We start from the raw sequence: 14,867 nt of genomic DNA on the forward strand, positions 1-14,867 counted from the left end.
GAATGCCGTGTCTCATTATAAGATACAATATCAGTACTTGTCAGATGTACAACTTGTCTAAGTCCTGTCATCAACTGATTTCAGCCGATTGACTGCATTGTTTGAATGGAATGTTGGCATATTGGCTGTTAATTTGAAAACATTTGGAATCATTCCACTAAAACTGTCTGGCTAGCTAGCAAAGGTAATGTACAAATAATATTTTACACCATCGTATCACAGCACTGGCTGACCATGGTTGACCAGCTTCCTTACCAAAATAGATGCCATTTTATACTGCCATAAGGTTAATGTTCATTCTAGTATTCTAATTCCTAAATCTATAGTTGTAGTGTAAATTCAACAATTCCATAAACCTCAATGGCAGAACTCTATACAGGGCTCTGGATTTGTCTATGTAAAAACTAAACTGAGGTATTGAATAACCCCATGGTGGTTCTTGTTCTAGGTTAAGGCTATATCCTCCTCCAGTACTTCGCTAGCTTCTGCCTCCAAACCCTCTTGCTCAGTGGAGCACGGAGCCCTCCAGGGTCCTAGCCCTGCACCTTGCCTGCAGACCCCAGAGAGGGGGAGGACTGGTCAGAAACTTCCCCTGGCTTCCACTCCAAAAGGATCGACAGAGGGGCAAGAAAGGTTGGTAGCCCCAGAGCAGACTGCTGTGTTACGAAATGTGTCTGGGGCTGCTGGGCCGGCCTTGGATCTCCGTAAACCTGGCCCAGGGGGGTCTAAGGCTTTGGCAACATTGTTCAGAAGCGCAGATAACAGTGTGAGTAAACGTCTTAGTGACCATGCTCCGCTAAAGATCAAAATCATGAAGTCCAGCAGCCTGGCTGATGGTAAAAAGCTATCCTGTGTGCTCACCACCTCTCTTCCTGCTGGCGCCGGTACTTTGGAAGAAATGCAGGGCATTTCTGACTCCTCAACCAGAGCAGATACTTACAGTGCTGGACAAGGCTCCTCTGTGAAAAGGCACGATCATGCTGATCGCTCAACAAGACAAAGAGGCTCCATTGAACATACCAAAGACACGCTGGTCAAACAAAGTCCACCTGAAAAGACCCCCAACAACATACCCCCAGTTTCCCCCGGGACAGCAAGGAAGACCATAAAGGGGTCTTCCTACCATCGACCTAGGGCCACTTCCTCAGTGTGTCGGTTTGTAACCGACCCTGATCTCGGCCACTGCGACATCGTCTACATCGACAAACCAATCACAGAGTGTTTCCGGGAACGGCAGCACCGTCTGCTCCCTCGACGCAACGCCAGGAAAAGCACCCGAGGTCACATGTATGTGGAAGAAATGTGGGAGCTGAAGACTGTCCGTACATTAGCCAAGACGTCTGCCCGCAATGATAGTGGCAACTGTCCCGCTCCAATGCCAGAGCCCATCACTCTGGTCACACCTAAACAGGTGCTTGGCAAGCCTGAGGGACTACCTCTTGTGGATATGCCTTTTGTTGGAGGTTTTGTGGAGACGGTCAGTCAGAAAACTCCTTCCGAGCTTCCAGCTGAAAGTGAGGTGGCGGGGGATGTGGAGGCTGCAGCAGCATCAGCCAGTGAGATGGCACTGATCGTTGAGACTAGTCAGACAGACCAGAGTCAGTGCAAAGAGCAGACTGCCCCTCCACCTCCTTCACAGAGTCCCCCAGTGGATAACGAGCAGAGTACAGGGACGAACTCGAACTCGGAGCAGCCAAGGCAGAGCGTAGCACCAGAGGATAATCTAGCTCAGACTGTGGTCGAGACACCAGATCAGGATTTAAACAGTATACACAATTACATCGTTTTAAGTGAAAACCCAGAGCAGGTGGTGATGGGGAAAGATGTAAACTTATCACAGGATAAGACATCAGAAGAAGCTGAGCTTGTCCAAGATATGCTGCAGAGTGTGCCAGAGGGCCAGAAAGTTGTCTCTGAAACCCAACAGGAATCTGCATCACTGACCCCTTCCCTGGAGAGCAATGAAGACAAGGAGGTAGTGAGTGCAGTTGACAAAGAGGTAGTGGGTGCAGGTGTAGTTGACAAAGAGGTAGTGGGTGCAGGTGCAGTTGACAAAGAGGTAGTGGGTGCAGGTGCAGTTGACAAAGAGGTAGTGGGTGCAGGTGTAGTTGACAAAGAGGTAGTGAGTGCAGGTGCAGTTGACAAAGAGGTAGTGGGTGCAGGTGCAGTTGACAAAGAGGTAGTGGGTGCCGGTGCAGTTGGCAAAGAGCAGGTCATGCCTCTGGAACCTCAAATTTCAATTGACCAGAAACCGTCTGAGGGCTCTGGAGGAGAAGGAAATGCTGGCATGGAGGTTCCCACGGAGAGTGAAAGGATAGAGGTGCAGGAAACGGGCGAGGTTGAACCAGACTTGGCTCCAGGCGATGGCGACAATGTGCCTGAAGAGGAAAAGACACATGTTGATTCGTCCTCTAAAAAGGTCAGTAAGGCAGTTGAGAGAGAATTGCCTCTCAGGCGTTCTGAAAAACAGGGTATTCCAGCACGAGTGATTCCTTCAAGGGTGAAGGAAGCTGCAGTGATTGATACAGAGAGTATGATTATATGTGGATATGTGAATGGTAGACCTATTGGACATTCTGACAGATGTTTGCGTGAACGGCCAGCCAGAACCACCCCAGAGTCTACTCCTACTAAGACTAAACGCCCCACTAAGGCGTCTCTGAAACAGACTGAGAACCCTTCTGAGAACACGGCTGAGATTCCACAAGTCTCACCTGAGACTCCTCTCACCCCGATCCCTGCTGGGGAAAGCGTCAAAAGCCCTTCGTCGAAGCGCCTCACCAAGGCCTCCCTGAAACAATCTGAGAAATATTCTGAGAACATGCCAGAGGTTCCTCAAGTCTCACTCCCTTCAGCCGAAGTGATCAAAAGCCCTGTGTCCATACGGCCCAAAAGAACCCCTAAAGCTAAAATCACTCAGACCCTGCCTGACACACAGACCCCTGCTGAAGCAAGCCAGAACATGTCTGACACAAGGACCCCTATTGCCCCTATAACAGCAAGCCAGAGCATTCCTGACACTCCTCAAGTCCCAGACACACCAGTCAACTCCTCCAGGAGACCTGAGTCCAGACAACCCCTCAGATCTGCCAGACTGCAACAGGCAGCAGCTGTTGCCTCCCCTCTCGTCCCTGACGCCTCACCTCTCGTCCCTGACGCCTCACCTCTCATCCCTGACGTCTCCCCTCTCGTCCCTGACGCCTCCCCTCTCGTCCCTGACGCCTCCCCTCGTCCCGACGCTCCCTGACGACGCCTCCCCTCTCGCCCCTGTCGCCTCCCCTCCTCCCTCTCGCTCCCTCGTCCCTGCGCCTCCCTCTCGTCCCTGACGCCTCCCCTCCCCTCTCGTCCCTGTCGCCTCCCCTCTCGTCCCTGTCGCCTCCCTTCTCGCCCCTGTCGCCCCCTCTTGTCCCTGTCGCTCCCTGTCCACGTCCCTGACGCCTCCCCTCTCATCCCTGACGCCTCCCCTCTCGTCCCTGTCACCTCCCCTCTCGTCCCTGTCGCCTCCCCTCTCGTCCCTGTCGCCTCCCCTCTCGTCCCTGTCGCCTCCCTTCTCGCCCCTGTCGCCCCCCCTCTTGTCCCTGTCCACGCCTCCCCTGCCTCCCTCTCATCCCTGTCGCCTCCCCTCTCATCCCTGACGCCTCCCCTCTCGTCCCTGTCGCCTCCCCTCTCGTCCCTGACGCCTCCCCTCTCGTCCCTGACGCCTCCCCTTCTGTTGAAGGGGCTGTTACTTTCATTGTTGCCCCAGAACCGTCTACCTCCCTCCCACTCCCCTCCACTGAGCTCAACCCTCCCCTCCCCATTGCCTATCCTCTTCTTCCTATTGTCTCCAATCTCTTCCCTTCATCTCATCAAAACATTGCAGTCACCCAGAGCTCTGCAGAGCTGAAAGTTCAAAAAGCTCAGCCAGCTCCAAATGCCAAACCCAGCGAGACAGAGAAAACAGCAGAGGAAACTAGGGTGCAAACTAGACCGAAGCTCAGGTCGTCAATGATGGTAGCAAAGGAAGTTGAAATTTTTGAGAGTCAGCAAGTTAGCAGTGAGGATTCTGCTCTCACAGAGGGTACAACCGTTAAAAAGAGTGAGGCCCACACACAAAGTAGTCCACTAAGAAGCAAAAGAACTCTCAAAAAGGATGGAGAATCAAGAAAATTGACTTTGCTGAAAAACTCAGAGGAACCTACTTTGCTAAAGAAGGCAGAGGCACCAACTTTAATGGATAACAAAACTTCATCTGAATGTTCCAGTAGGTCTTCCGTCAGCAGTGCTTCAGACAAACCTGGGCGAATGCCATTGAGGAGTGAGAGTAGTAAAACGGACGTGGCCAGCCAGTCCATTACCCTGGCAACCCCACCGACCCCAGTGGAGAACAGAAAGTCAGCTTTGAGGGTCCAGAGGTCGCCCACACCCTCGACCAGTGCTCCAATCACAGCTGAGAAATGGAGTGAAGTGGCATCTCCCATTAGGCTGAAATCCCCAGTGAGACTCCCATCACCAATCAGGTTCAAATCAGAGAGGATCATCAAGTCTCCATTGAGGGAATCACCTTTGCTGGACAGTTCCCCTCTGCCCTCCAGCTCAGTCACTCCTCTCCTCCTGCCCAAGCTGGAGCTTCCAGTACAGACTCGACACAAGTTCCTAGAGTTACTGGATGTAGTGGAAAACCAACAGAAAATCTCCTCTCTGAACACCAGGTTCGATAAGATGCAAAGAGGCTGGGTCCAGATGGACAAAGAGGGACATCCAACGCCAAGACACAAAAATAAGGCAGACAGACAGGCAGCGATATGGAAGAGTAAGCGCAGGGTTCGCAAGCCCAAGTCTTCGGATCATCAGAGGTACTCGCTAGTTCAAATGCTTTTCAAGAACGATTTGGACCTAGCCAGCATTTGCCACTGGTACATGGAGTCAACAGAAACCCAATCGCTGGTCATCGTAAAGAAGGTGAACACGCGTCTTCCCTCTGAGACCCAGCTGCTCTTCCCCGGTATGTCCCAAAGGCCATCTCAAGAGGTCTTCCCTAGCCTTCAAGCCGAGCGCTTGAAGAAACACTTGAAGAAGTTTGCCATGGCTTCCCCTGTGAAGAGCAACCCTAAGAGTCAGAAGCTGATTGCTAAAGCCCTGGAGCAGGAGGTCAGTACAAGTATGCCCAAAGGGAAGGAAAAGAGAGAGCTGACTACAGCTACCCGGATCTCCACCAAAGCCTATGTTTCCTCTGCAGAGGCACAGGTACAACCAGCCGATGGCCAGAAGGCCTCAGCGAAGGCCAAGAACCCAGCCAGCGCCCGGATCCTGAGGAAGTACTCCAATATAAGGGAGAAGATGCAAGGTCAACAGAGCTCCAAGAATCCGAAAGGGGCCCCAAGAAAAGAGCTTGAAGTTTCCAAAGTCAAACCCTCTAAACCCCCAAAGAAAAAATTGGCAAAACCGTCAAAATTGAAACCGGCCGTTTCCCAGAGGCAGAAATTATCCGTTTCTGGTGATAAAAGTGTAAAGGAGACAAGTGTAGTAAAAACAGAGCGAGCACAGCCATCTCCTAGTAGAAAGCCTCCAGTAAAAGCTGCTGTCCTGGAGAGATCAGTCAAGATCAGCAGAAGCAGTAGAACCTTAAGAGATCTCAGTAGGAAAGAGAGTGCATCACCACAGAGGTCTCCCCAAAGAGTAATGACTCCAAAAGCACAGAAAAACACCCCTGCTCCTGCCACCGTCCCCAAGACGGACTTTAACAAGCAGCAGGTTGGAGCAGAGAAGGCAGTGGTGGATAAGACTATGGCAACAAAAGGTCAAACAAAGAGACCCTCTCAAAGTAGAGTCTTTGAGACTAAAGTCACTGAAAGTAAAGGTACTGAGCGCAATGGCGCTGAAAGTGCTGCAGAGACTCCTCAACAGAACATGGACGTCAAAACACCAGGTTCTCCTGACCAGGTTCTCACTAGGTCACAGAGGAAGATGGAGGCCACTCCACCCCCCTCCGTCCCTCAGAGTGCAATCCCTAAGCCTGCCACTAAGAAAGCAAATGAACCTGCTCAGAGTGGAACTCCTAAGGGTGCCACAAAGAGAGCTCTGGAGCCTACACATACTGTTAGTACAAGCCCTAAGCCTGCCATAAAGAGAGCCAGTGAACCTGCTCAGAGCGGAACTCCTAAAGGTGCCACAAAGAGAAGCCAGGAGAGCCCACAGACTCCAGCCAAGCGCACCAGGACATCCCTACAGAAATAAAGCTTGTGTGCAGACATGGACTGTAACAGCCAATCTGACGACATTTAGTTGTTTTGTTTTTTCTGGAATATAATAGAAAGGACTGGTAGTATCTATTTTTGTGTGTACTTCCCAAGCGGTGTTGGTAAATGAACGTTTGGAAGGAGATCGACATGCTGAAGAAAGAGGAAAAATAGTGCTTTTGTCTTGTTTAGTGTTGTCTAACTGGCCTGGAGATGTATCTTATTATAAGGGTATATCTGCATTGTAAACATGTAAGCCATTTTATTTTGGGGTTTGTTGCAGAGCTGATTAGTTATTCAGACTACAGCATGCCAGGTCCTCCACCTTTGTTTGTCCAAGTTTTTTATATCCCATAGTGTCTATTCCACGGTTTGAAAAAGAGGGAGGTTTACTGGCATGAAAACATCAGCACCATGTTACTACGAAATAAATGATGATGTTCTCTGACTGTAGCACAGCTCAGGTTTCACTGAACATTCTCTTGGAACTATAGCCTATATTCATCAATGTCTCCCGCCCATCTCGCAATCAAGGAGTTTGTGATCAGGTGCCTTATTTATCAGATGTAGAGTAATGCGTTGACAACAGGTGAAGACTCAGTTCTCTGGCCATTGCACAGACACATGTACTGTAGGAAGAGTGAGAAAGGGATCTTTCTAGATATGGATTTGGTGCAGGTCAGCGCACGTTGTCATGTTGAGGTCCTTCACAGGTTAAACTCTTCTCCGGTTATCTTGTAGATCTGGTCATTTGTTCAAGACCTGCACCATATTTGTGGATTTGTGCGTCTTAATGCACAACTTCCCTCCATGTGTTCAGCCCTCCAGGTTCCCGAGTCTCCTCCGTCTTCCTGCTATATAAACCACCATCATGGGTTGTTATTCCCATGAGTTCTCTTTTAATGTCTTTTTGTTTTTAGATCCTGGGGATATTTCTTTTCAGAGATGTAGCCTTATAACTGATGTTATGGTAGCTTTGTTTAACTTACAAATACTGTCTGAGTTAACAAAGGAGGGTTTTTTTCCGTTGCAATGCGTGTGAGATATTTACACCTGCCTTGTTATGTTGTAACTCTGATCCAGTCCTTCTTGTCTTATTTGATTCCCGTTAAAGTTGAATGGTCTGGTGTGGTCATTACCTGCTTATTGCTGTAGCTGCCTGTAGCATTTACATTTAGAAAAATTCTTGTTGAGCCTTTTCACCTTGTTTTTTTTTCTGAACTAGCATTTGTTTCCGAAACTTCTTTAACTAAGACTATGCATGCACGTTACGGTGGCATTCTGTGTGCTGAACTGTATGAGCATTAACAACTGAAGATATGGACCCTTGGAAGACATGTCATTGGTCAGCTATTTTGGAAGGGGGTTTACTGTTTGAGAGCAGATACCAGGGATGACGCTACATGGAGCCACACTTTGTATCTAATGTTGGCTGTATATGTTTTTCATGTGCTATATGGTAGTTTGCCTTTTATTTGTACAATATTGCCGTATACTGACCCCTGTTGGCCATATGAGAACTGTTGAAAAAAATATCTTTGTATGATCAGTAAGTATTATACTGAACAAGAATATAAACGCAACATGCAACCATTTCACAGATTTTACTGAGTTTACAGTTCATATAAGGACATTTAAATAAATACATTGAAACAAATTTGTGCACAAAATTTGAGAAATATGCTTTTAGTGCATATGGAAACATTCTGGGATCTTTTATTTCAGTTCATGAAACATGGGACCAACTCTTTACATATTGCGTTCATATTTTTTTCAGTATATACTACCGGTCAAAATCTTTATAACACCTACTCATTCAAGGGTTTTTCTTTATTTGTACTATTTTCTACATTGTAAAATAATAGTGAAGACATCAAAACTATGAAATAACACACATGGAATCATGTAGTAACCAAAAGTGTTAAACAAATCAAAATATATTTTATATTTGAGATTCTTCATATAGCTACCCTTTGCACACTCTTGGCATTCTCTCAACCAGCATCACCTAGAATGTTTTTCCAACAGTCTTGAAGGAGTTCCCACATATGCTGAGCACTTGTTGGCTGCTTTTCTTTCACTCTGCGGTCCAACTAATACCAAACCATCTCAATTGGGGTGAGGTCAGGTGATTCTGGAGGCCAGGTCATCTGATGCAGCGCACCATCACTCTCTTTCTTGGTAAAATAGCCCTTACACAGCCTGTAGGTGTGTTGGGTCATTGTCCTGTTGAAAAACAAATGATAGTCCCACTAAGCCCAAACCAGATGGGATGGCGTATTGCTGCAGAATGCTGTGGTAGCCATGCTGGTTAAGTGTGCCTTGAGTTCTAAATAAATCACAGACCGTGTCACCAGCAAAGCACCATCTCACCACCTCCTCCGTGATTCATGGTGGGAAATACACATTCTGAGATCATCTGTTCACTCACAAAGATACAGCGGTTGGAACCAAAAATCTCCAAAGGACGAATTTCCACTGGTCTAATGTCCATTGCTCGTGTTTCTTGGCCCAAGCAAGTCTTCTTCTTATTGGTGTCCTTTAGTAGTAGTTTCTTTGCAGCAATTTGACCATGAAGGCCTGATACACACAGTCTCCTCTGAACAGTTGGTGTTGAGATGTGTCTGTTACTTGAGCTCAGTGAAGCATTTATTTGGGCTGCAATTTCTGAGGCTGGTAACTCTGGGTCTTCCATTCCTGTGGCGGTCCTCATGAGAGCCAGTTTCATCATAGCGCTTGATTGTTTTTGCGACTGCATTTGAAGAAACTTTCAAAGTCCTTGCAATTTTCCGTTTTGACTGACCTTCATATCTTAAAGTAATGATGGACTGTCATTTCTCTTTTCTTATTTGAGCTGTTCTTGCCATAATATGGACTCTTTTACCAAATAGAGCTATCTTCTGTATACCCACCCTACCTTTTCACAACACAACTCACACGCATTAAGAAGGAAAGAAAATCCACAAATGAACGTTTAAGAAGACACACCTGTTAATTTAGGTGCATTCCAGGTGAGAGAATGTCTAAATTGTGCAAAGCTGTTATCAAGGCAAATGTTGGCTATTTGAAGAATCTCAAATATCAAAATATATTTTGATTTGTTTAACACTTTTTTTGGTTACTACATGATTCCATATGTGTTATTTCATATGATGTCTTCACTATTATTCTACAATGTAGAAAATAGTAAAAATAAAGAAAAACCCTTGACTGATAGTGTTTATCCCACTGTTATAGAAATGGCTTGTCTGCCATGTATTATTTGTAGTTGTCAGATTGTGTTGATATTTTGCTTCAGGAAGATGTTCTCTTGGTGCGATGCTTCTGTACTCCAGCAATAGTTTGACCTCCATTTGTCTACGTCAGTAGAAAGAAGACACATTTTAGCACAGTGTTATTTTTTATCATGGTTATTTCACGTATTCATCATTTGTAAATGCAAAAAGGTATAATTCATGTTTTATATTGTTATTTAAGAAATCCCTATAGGTAAATACATACAGTAGACCTAAATTAAGCAACCCACCAAATATCAAACTTGAACATGTTTTATTCTTCTTTACTGTGGATATTTATAGTTTTTGATTTTTGTATATTGGAAAATAAATTTATGTGTTAATCCCAATAATGAGACGTCTTAAGGTGATGACGCTGTATTTTTGCTGGACTCGATAAAAAGGTGTTTTGAGTTGTATATTTGGTTTCATGCTTCGTTTGTCCATCTCCAGTGGTTAGCTTTCACTAATCTACTGTCAAGCATTTTGAGGTGGAACTAAAACAACTGTTATTCCTCACTTTGATCTTATGAAATATCATTCTCATATGTTCATACTGTCCTGGAATTACAAGTCAAATTGCACTCTACTCATCCTCATTGTGCCTTCAGAAAGTATTCACACCCCTTGACTTTTTACCACATTGTTTCAAGTTGAATTAAAAATGGATTACAATTTGATTTTTGTGTCATTGGCCTGAACATAATATTTTTATTTATTTATTTCACCTTTATTTAACCAGGTAGGCTAGTTGAGAACAAGTTCTCATTTGCAGCTGCGACCTGGCCAAGATAAAGCAAAGCAGTGTGAACAGACAACACAGAGTTACACATGGAGTAAACAATTAACAAGTCAATAACACAGTAGGAAAAAAAAATGGGCAGTCTATATACAATGTGTGCAAAAGGCATGAGGTAGGCGAATAATTACAATTCTGCAGATTAACACTGGAGTGATACATGATCAGATGGTCATGTACAGGTAGAGATATTGGTGTGCAAAAGAGCAGAAAAGTAAATAAATAAAAACAGTATGGGGATGAGGTAGGTAAAAATGGGTGGGCTATTTACCGATAGACTATGTACAGCTGCAGCGATCGGTTAGCTGCTCAGATAGCTGATGTTTGAAGTTGGTGAGGGAGATAAAACTCTCCAACTTCAGCGATTTTTGCAATTCGTTCCAGTCACAGGCAGCAGAGAACTGGAACGAAAGGCGACCAAATGAGGTGTTGGCTTTAGGGAAATGGTTTAGGGAAATATCCTATAATGTCAGTGGAATTGTTTTTAGAGTTATTCATTTGTATTAATTAGAAATGAAAATCTTATGTCTCAAGTCAATAAGTATTCAACCCCTTTGTTATGGCAAGCCTAAATAAGTTCAGGAGTACAAAACTGTGTGCAATAGTGTTCAATCTGATTTTTTTTAAGGACTACCTTATCTCTGTACCCCACACATACATTATCTGCTTAGGTCCCTCAGTCGAGCACTGAATTTGAATTTCAACCACAAAGACCAGGGAGGTTTTTCAATGCCTCACAAAGGGCACCTATTAGTAGACGGGTATTTTATTTATGCAGACGTTGAATATCTATTTGATGGTGAAGTTATCAATTACAATTTGGACGGTGTATTAATGATGGATCAACAATACCAAACCTAAATGACAGAGTGAAAAGGACGCATGTACAGAATAAAAACATTCAGAATCATGCATCCTGATTGCAATAAGACACTAAAGTAAAACTGCAATATGTGGGAGAGAAATTAACTTCATGTCCACATCACTGAGTACCGCTCTTCATATTTTCAAGCATGGTGGTGGCTGCATCATGTTATGGGTATTCTTGTCATCGGCAAGGACTAGGGAGTTTTTTTGTATAAAAATAAACAGAATAGAGAAGCAAAATCCCGGAGGAGAAGCTGGTTGTCTGATTTCCAACAGACACTGGGAGACATTCACCGTTCAGCAGGACAATAACCTAAAACGTATGACCAAATCTACACTGGTTGATTACCAAGACAACATTTAATCTTCCTAAATGGCCTGGTTAACAGTTTTGAGTTAAAACTGTACTTGAAACTTCACAGAGCTTGAATAATTTAAATAATTATGTGCAAATATTGTCCAATCCAGCTTTGCAAAGCTCTTAGACTTACCTAGAAAGACTCGCAGCTGTAATCGCTGCCAAAAGTGATTCTAACATGTATTGACTCAGGGGCGTGAATACTTATGTAAATGAGATACTGTACATTTGCAAAGGTTTCTAAAAACATTCGGAAAGTATTCAGACCCCTTCAACATTTTGTTACAGCCTGAATTGAAACTGGATACCTCCTCAATCTACACACAATACCCCATAATGACAAAGCAAAAACAGGTCTTTTAGAACATTTTGCTAATTTATTAAAAAAAAAATTGGGGCAAAATATCATATTTACTTAAGTATTCAGACCCTTTACTTAGTACTTTGTTGAAGCACCTTTGGCAGCGATTACAGTCTCAAGTCTTTTTGGTTATGACGCTACAAGCTTGGCACACCTGTATTTGGGGAGTTCCCCCATTCTCCTCTGCAGATCCTCTCAAGCTCTGTCAGGTTGGATGGGGTTCATGTCCAGTTCAGGTCTCTCCAGAGATGGGTTCAAGTCCAGGCTCTGGCTGGGCCACTCAAGGACATTCAGAGACTGCATTGTCTTGGCTGTGTGCTTAGGGTCATTGTCCTGTTGGAAGGTGAACCTTCAACCCAGTCTGAGGTCCTGAACGCTCTGGAGCAGGTTTTCATCAAGGATCTCTGTACTTTGCTCCGTTCATCTTTGATTTGATCCCGACTAGCCTCCCAGTCCCTGCCGCTGAAAAACTCCCCACAGCATGATGCTGCCACCACCGTGCTTCACCGTAGGGATGGTGCCAGGTTTCCTCCAGACGTGATGCTTGGCATTCAGGCCAAGGAGTTAAATCTTGGTTTCATCAGATCAGAGAATCTGGTTTCTCATGGTCTGAGAGTCCCTGATTACTCATTTTGGCCTGGAGGCCAGCTCTAGAAATAGTCTTGGTGGTTCCAAACTTCTTCAATTTAAGAATGATGGAGGCCACTGTGTTCTTGGAGACCTTCAGTGCTGGAGAAAATGTTTTATACCCTTCCCTAAATCGGTGCTTCGAAACAATCCTGTCTCAGAGCTCTATGGACAATTCTTTCGACCTCATGGCTTGATTTTTGCTCTGCCAACTATGGGACCTTCATATAGACCGGTGTGTGCCTTTCCAAATCATATCCAATCAATTGAATTGACCACAAGGACTCAAATCAAGTTGATGTCAAGGGATCTGAATACTTCCTGAAAGGCACTGTACATGCTTTAAAATACAAATTTTAAACATATTCCAGCTCAGGTCACTCAAACTGATTTTGAACTCTGTCGACCCCCCTCCCCTCAACCTTATCACACCCACAAGATCCATTCAAACCAATGAAGGGACACTTTAGAGTCCATGTTAAAAGTACACACATTAAAGTTTAATGAATGAAAAGTGGAGGAGTAAACATTTTGTCAGTGGCAATAGATAAGATAGATACTACATACATTCAGCATCACTGGGACTTCCAGTTAAATCCCGCCATCACACCTGCGATGGAACACAACTAAAGTACCACATCTGTAGGAAATACACTGCTCAAAAAAATAAAGGGAACACTTAAACAACACAATGTAACGCCAAGTCAATCACACTTCTGTGAAATCAAACTGTCCACTTAGGAAGCAACACTGATTGACAATAAATTGCACATGCTGTTGTGCAAATGGAATAGACAACAGGTGGAAATTATAGGCAATTAGCAAGACACCCCCAATAAACGAGTGGTTCTGCAGGTGGTGACCACAGACCACTTCTCAGTTCCTATGCTTCCTGGCTGATGTTTTGGTCACTTTTGAATGCTGGCGGTGCTTTCACTCTAGTGGTAGCATGAGACGGAGTCTACAACCCACACAAGTTGCTCAGGTAGTGCAGCTCATCCAGGATGGCACATCAATGCGAGCTGTGGCAAGAAGGTTTGCTGTGTCTGTCAGCGTAGTGTCCAGAGCATGGAGCCGCTACCAGGAGACAGGCCAGTACATCAGGAGACGTGGAGGAGGCCGTAGGAGGGCAACAACCCAGCAGCAGGACCGCTACCTCTGCCTTTGTGCAAGGAGGAGCAGGAGGCGCACTGCCAGAGCCCTGCAAAATGACCTCCAGCAGGCCACAAATGTGCATGTGTCTGCTCAAATGGTCAGAAACAGCCTCCATGAGGGTGGTATGAGGGCCCGACGTCCACAGGTGGGCGTTGTGCTTACAGCCCAACACCGTGCAGGACGTTTGGCATTTGCCAGAGAACACCAAGATTGGAAAATTCGCCACTGGTGCCCTGTGCTCTTCACAGATGAAAGCAGGTTCACACTGAGCACATGTGACAGACATGATAGTCTGGAGACTCTGTGGAGAACATTCTGCTGCCTGCAACATCCTCCAGCATGACCGGTTTGGGAGGTGGGTCAGTCATGGTGTGGGGTGGCATTTCTTTAGGGGGCCGCACAGCGCTCCATGTGCTCGCCAGAGGTAGCCTGACTGCCATTAGGTACCGAGATGAGATCCTCAGACTCCTTGTGAGACCATATGCTGGTGCGGTTGGCCCTGGGTTCCTCCTAATGCAAGACAATGCTAGACCTCATGTGGCTGGAGTTTGTCAGCAGTTCCTGCAAGAGGAAGGAATTGATGCTATGGACTGGCCCGCCTGTTCCCCAGACCTGATTCCAATTGAGCACATCTGGGACATCATGTCTCGCTCCATCCACCAACGCCACGTTGCACCACAGACTGTCCAGGAGTTGGCGGATGCTTTAGTCCAGGTCTGGGAGGAGATCCCTCAGGAGACCATCTGCCACCTCATCAGGACCATGCCTAGGCATTGTAGGGAGGTCATACAGGCACGTGGAGGCCACACACACTCCTGAGCCTCATCTTGACTTGTTTTAAGGACATTACATCAAAGTTGGATCAGCCTGTAGTGTGGTTTTCCACTTTAATTTTGAGTGTGACTCCAAATCCAGACCTCCATGGGTTGATAAATTTGATTTCCATTGATCATTTTTGTGTGATTTTGTTGTCAGCACATTCAACTATGTAAAGAAAAAAGTATTTAATAAGAATATTTCATTCATTCAGATCTAGGATGTGTTATTTTAGTGTTCCCTTTATTTTTTTGAGCAGTGTAGTTTTTGTGATTGTTGTATTGAACTTGTGCAACAACAAAAATAGTGTGTCTTTCACAATGAAATGATACTGAGAACAGTTCTCTGTCCATGTATGGTGGTTGAGTCTTTAAGGGTTTCACACTAGACC

General features: G+C 45.4%; 1 protein-coding gene across 1 annotated transcript in view; it reads left to right on the forward strand.

The window, feature by feature from the left end:
- LOC115118423 (uncharacterized) overlaps positions 1-10,173 on the forward strand; it is a 72,987-nt gene extending 62,814 nt beyond the window's left edge. The window contains exons 8-9 of the mRNA XM_065002318.1: positions 449-3,230; positions 3,602-10,173. Of these exons, the coding sequence (XP_064858390.1) occupies positions 449-3,230; positions 3,602-6,216 (5,397 nt within the window). The 3' untranslated portion in view covers positions 6,217-10,173. The remainder of the gene's footprint in view (positions 1-448; positions 3,231-3,601) is intronic.
- Positions 10,174-14,867: the final 4,694 nt, after the last annotated feature.

The sequence above is a fragment of the Oncorhynchus nerka genome, linkage group LG16 (assembly GCF_034236695.1).
Source record: "Oncorhynchus nerka isolate Pitt River linkage group LG16, Oner_Uvic_2.0, whole genome shotgun sequence".
Classification (NCBI taxonomy): domain Eukaryota; kingdom Metazoa; phylum Chordata; class Actinopteri; order Salmoniformes; family Salmonidae; genus Oncorhynchus; species Oncorhynchus nerka.